This window comes from Rutidosis leptorrhynchoides, chromosome 6 (genome assembly GCF_046630445.1).
Source record: "Rutidosis leptorrhynchoides isolate AG116_Rl617_1_P2 chromosome 6, CSIRO_AGI_Rlap_v1, whole genome shotgun sequence".
In the NCBI taxonomy this organism is placed as follows: domain Eukaryota; kingdom Viridiplantae; phylum Streptophyta; class Magnoliopsida; order Asterales; family Asteraceae; genus Rutidosis; species Rutidosis leptorrhynchoides.
The window spans coordinates 370158247-370162500 of NC_092338.1; the positions used below are offsets into that span (position 1 = coordinate 370158247).

Here is a 4254-nt window from a genome sequence, read left to right on the forward strand (position 1 = left end):
ATACAAAAGTAGGTAGGCTGTATTAGATCCATGGCGATAAATAAAAAGAGAACTGTCACAACATCACAACGGCTCTGATGAAAGCCAATCCGTTGAGCATATTCTGCAAATCGTTGAAACCATGCACGAGGGGCCTGTTTTAGGCCGTATATGGATTTCTGCAATAAGCAAACATGATCAGGGAATTGGAGATCCCGAAACCCTGGGGGCTGGTGCATATATACAGTTTCAAAAAGCTGTCCGTGAAGAAAGGCATTCTTGACATCTAGCTGATGAACGGGCCAATGCCTAGAGACTGCCAAACTAAGAACATCGCGTATCGTGGCCAGTTTAACAACTGGTATAAAAGTCTCATCACAATCAATACCAACCTGCTGGCTGCGACCGTTAGCAACAAGTCGAGCCTTATACCTACTCAAATTACCATCTGCATTAAACTTGTGCTTAAACAACCATATGGAGCAAACTATGTTCGTGTCCGATGGGTGAGGCACAAGTCTCCAAGTACTATTGTTAATTAAAGCATTGTATTCATCAGTCATAGCTTGTTTCCAGTTAGGGTCATGGAGAGCGTCAGGGTAAGTTCGGGGAATGGGAGATATGACGGATGTGTGGAGATTAAGACGTTCAACGGTTTTGGTGGTACCGAGACGGGTGCGAGTGATCATGGGGTGAATGGATTGGGAGGTAGACGAAGTGGTAGCATCGGTATGAGGAGGTTGTGTTTTCGGGAGAGGATTTGGAGGAGCAGTGGTTGTAGCCTCAGTAGGAGGAGGCTGTGTCTCCGAGGATGAATTTGAAGGAGTAGGAGAAAGGTCAGGAGTAGCTAGATAAAAAGATCGAGAAAAGAGGTTTGGTAGAGGGTGTAAGAAGTCGTACGATGGAGGTTCAGTGGGTGTCATGGAACCGAATGGGAAGGACGTCTCATCAAAAGTGACATGACGAGATAAGATGATTTTGTTGGTGGTGAGGTCGAGACATCGGTAAGCCCGATGATTGAAGGGATAACCAAGAAAGATGCAGGGAGTAAAGTGAGGAGCGAGTTTGTTAGTAGTGTAAAGATAGGGATAGCAGAGGCATCCGAAGACACGAAGAGTGGTGTAGTTAGGTTTTTGTTTGTAGAGGCGATAGTGTGGGATGTCATGATCAATAGCGGAAGAAGGAAGAATATTAAAAAGGTAGGCAGCCATGTGGAGAGCTTCTGCCCAGTAAGTGGGTGGAAGGTGAGCTTGAAAAAGAAGCGTGCGAATCAGATAGTTGATGGTGTGAAGCATGTGTTCGGACTTCCCGTTTTGCTGAGAAGTGTGAGGACATGAAAATCGGAACTGAATGCCATTAATTTGGAGAAGTTGGTGGAAGGCACTGTTATCGAATTCACCACCGTTATCACATTGAAAGGCTTTTATTTCTTGTTTGATATGAGTGCGTACAAAGGAGCGAATTTGAATCAATGTATTGAGTGCATCAGATTTATTGCGTAACGGAAAAACCCATACATAATGCAAAAAATGATCAAGAAATATAATATAGTATTTTAAACCACTTAAACTGGAAACGGGCGATGTCCATAAGTCTGAATGAATAATATCAAAAGCAGCATTAACATTAGAACTAGAAACTGTAAATGGAAGTCGCACATGTTTGCCAAGTTGACATGCATGGCAAAATATGGGGGATGTAGTTTTATTACATATAATGTCTTTATTAGAAATTAGTCTGTGAAAAACATCATGCCCGAGATGCCCAAGATGCTGATGCCAGGTGACCGGACTAGTGAGAAGAGCATGTTGAGGAGAGTGGGAGATAGGTGGCATGACAGGATAGAGATCCCCGGTGCTATCACGTCGTAGAAGCAGACGATGTGTCAAGTAATCTTTTACAGAAAAACCAAAAGGGTCAAATTCAACAAAGACTTTATTATCACGAGTAAACTGGCGCACATATATGAGATTTTTAACAATGTTGGGGGTTACAAGAATGTTATTTAAGTGTAAAGGTCGGTGGACATTGGGCAACAAGCTATGGCCAGTATTAGTGACTGGAATGGTATTCCCGTCACCTACAACAACTGATGAATATTTGAAATTATTAAAAACAGTACTAAGATTATTAATACATTAGGTAAGATGAGTAGACGCACCAGTGTCCATGTGCCACCTGACAGCCTCGTAATCCTGGAGAGTCATGGCATTGAAGGCACTAGGTAGAACAGTCGCATGTGTTTGCATTTGTGGATCAACAATAAAAGAACCATAAGCCATGGGATGAGATGCGTAGTATGCGTGAGGCCCATTAGGCAATCCAGAGGTCAGTGGCCCAAAATTAAAGCTTTGTAGTCCTGGAAAACCAGGTGGATTAGATAATAACCTTTGATGTGTCTGTGATTGTTGTAGATGAGGCCCATGTCCACTAAATGAAACATGCGACTGAGATAAATGAGTCATGAATTGACCAGGTTGTGCAAACTGGGCTCTTAATTATTGCTGTTGGGCTGAAATAATTTGCAATAGTTGGGCCTGGTTAACACTTGAAGGCCGTGACTTGATGTTATTATTCCCATTCTTACTAGACCTCTTAGCATTCCAATGATGAAGATATTTACACCGACTTTCAAACTTGCAATATCCCTTCAAAAAATTGCGGCAGACTTTTTGTTGTGCGTATATTTTATTATAGGCGTTTTCCATGGTTTTATTAAGAGAGGCTGCCAACTTGCTTAAATGATAATAGCCACAGATCTAGAAAAGGAATCAGATGAAGAAAAAATAATAATGTAATTATAATAACAAAAACAAGATGTGGCTAAAGAGAAATGGGTTTAACCACTCCAAGCAATTTCCAATCAACTTCGTTGATTATTACTCGTATTATATTTATCTTTATGCTTCTTTTTTTTCTTGAAACAAGGCAGACTAGTAGCAGCTTTGATGAAGATAATACTCCGTAATATTTAACTGACATGAGCCGTAGCCAACATATAATAATGAACGGTGAAGGGCAGTGTGTATGTTTTTTTTTTGGTCTGGCTAATTAGATGTGGTAGCCGATGAAGTTGATAATTAGGGTTGTACAAGGTGGGCTCTTGATACCATGTTGGAAAGGAATGTGTATATTATTTCTCATGTATCATACGTACATAGATCATGCCTATAAATAGGTTAAAACCCTACTAATGACAAATAGGCTAAGCCCAAACAATAGAATATAATGGCTAAGTAATATCTAGTCTAACATCTCGAAAGGTGCTGCTTTAATACTCGCGTGATAACTATTGTTGTACGAGAATTCTGCCAACGGTAAGTGCCTATCCCATCCGTTCCCAAAATCAATAACACATACTCTCAACATGTCCTTTAAAGTTTGGATGGTTCGTTCGCTTTGGCCATCTATCTGTGGATGATACGTCATGCTCATATCAAGTCGAGTTCCCATTGCCTTTTGCAATGTCTGCCAGAATCTTGATGTAAATCTGCTGTCCCTGTCGAAAATAATGGATATCGGCACACCATGTCTGGAAACCACTTCTTTTAAGTAAACCCGTGCCAATTTTTCTATCTTATCCTTTTCTTTAATCGGTAGAAAATGAGCTGATTTTGTGAGACGATCAACAATAACCCAAATAGTGTCGTAACCTCCCACAGTCTTGGGAAACTTAGTAATGATGTCCATAGATATACATTCTCATTTCACTGGGGAATCTCTGGCTGTGTCAGTAGTCGTGACGGTCTCTGATGCTCTGCATTGACCTTAGTACACGTCAAGCATTTATCAACATAGGTAGCAATATCGGCTTTTAGATTGGGCCACCAATATAGTGCCTTAAGATCTTGATATATCTTTTCGGATCCAGGGGAAATAGAGTATCTTGACTTGTGTGCGTCATATAGCACTAGTTCCCCTAATCCACCAAATTTCGGTACCCAGATTATATCAGCAAAGTAATGAGTTCCATCATCTCCAATGGAAAACTGTTTATCTAGGCCCTTGAGTGATTCAGTAGTAATATTCTCTTCCTTCAAAGCCTCAAGTTGTGCATCGCGTATCTGAGAAGTAAGGTTCGTTCGGACAGTCATATTCAGCGCTCTAACTCGGAGAGGTTTAGCCTTCTCTTTCCTACTAAAGGCATCTGCAACAACGTTAGCCTTGCTAGGATGATAACGAATCTCACAATTGTATTCGTTTAGCAGTTCTACCCAACGTCTTTGTCTCATGTTGAGCTATTTCTGATCAAAGATATGTTGCAAGCTCTTGTGA

General features: G+C 40.9%; 1 protein-coding gene across 1 annotated transcript; it reads right to left on the minus strand.

Annotated features, from left to right (window-relative positions):
* Window positions 1-3686: 3686 nt before the first annotated feature.
* On the minus strand, window positions 3687-4211 carry LOC139854891 (uncharacterized). Its single transcript, XM_071844165.1, has 3 exons — window positions 4089-4211; window positions 3819-4043; window positions 3687-3746 (listed from the first exon to the last, which is right to left on the minus strand). The coding sequence occupies exons 1-3, from the start codon at window positions 4209-4211 to the stop codon at window positions 3687-3689; spliced, it is 408 nt and encodes a 135-aa protein (XP_071700266.1).
* Window positions 4212-4254: the final 43 nt, after the last annotated feature.

Coding starts and splice junctions, on each gene's coding strand:
- LOC139854891 (XM_071844165.1), bottom strand. CDS start 4,211: ATGAGACAAAGACGTTGGGTAGAACTGCTAAACGAATACAATTGTGAG. Junction 4,044..4,088: donor AGAAGGCTAAACCTCTCCGA/GTTAGAGCGCTG, acceptor CTTACTTCTCAG/ATACGCGATGCACAACTTGA. Junction 3,747..3,818: donor AGATATATCAAGATCTTAAG/GCACTATATTGG, acceptor ACGTGTACTAAG/GTCAATGCAGAGCATCAGAG.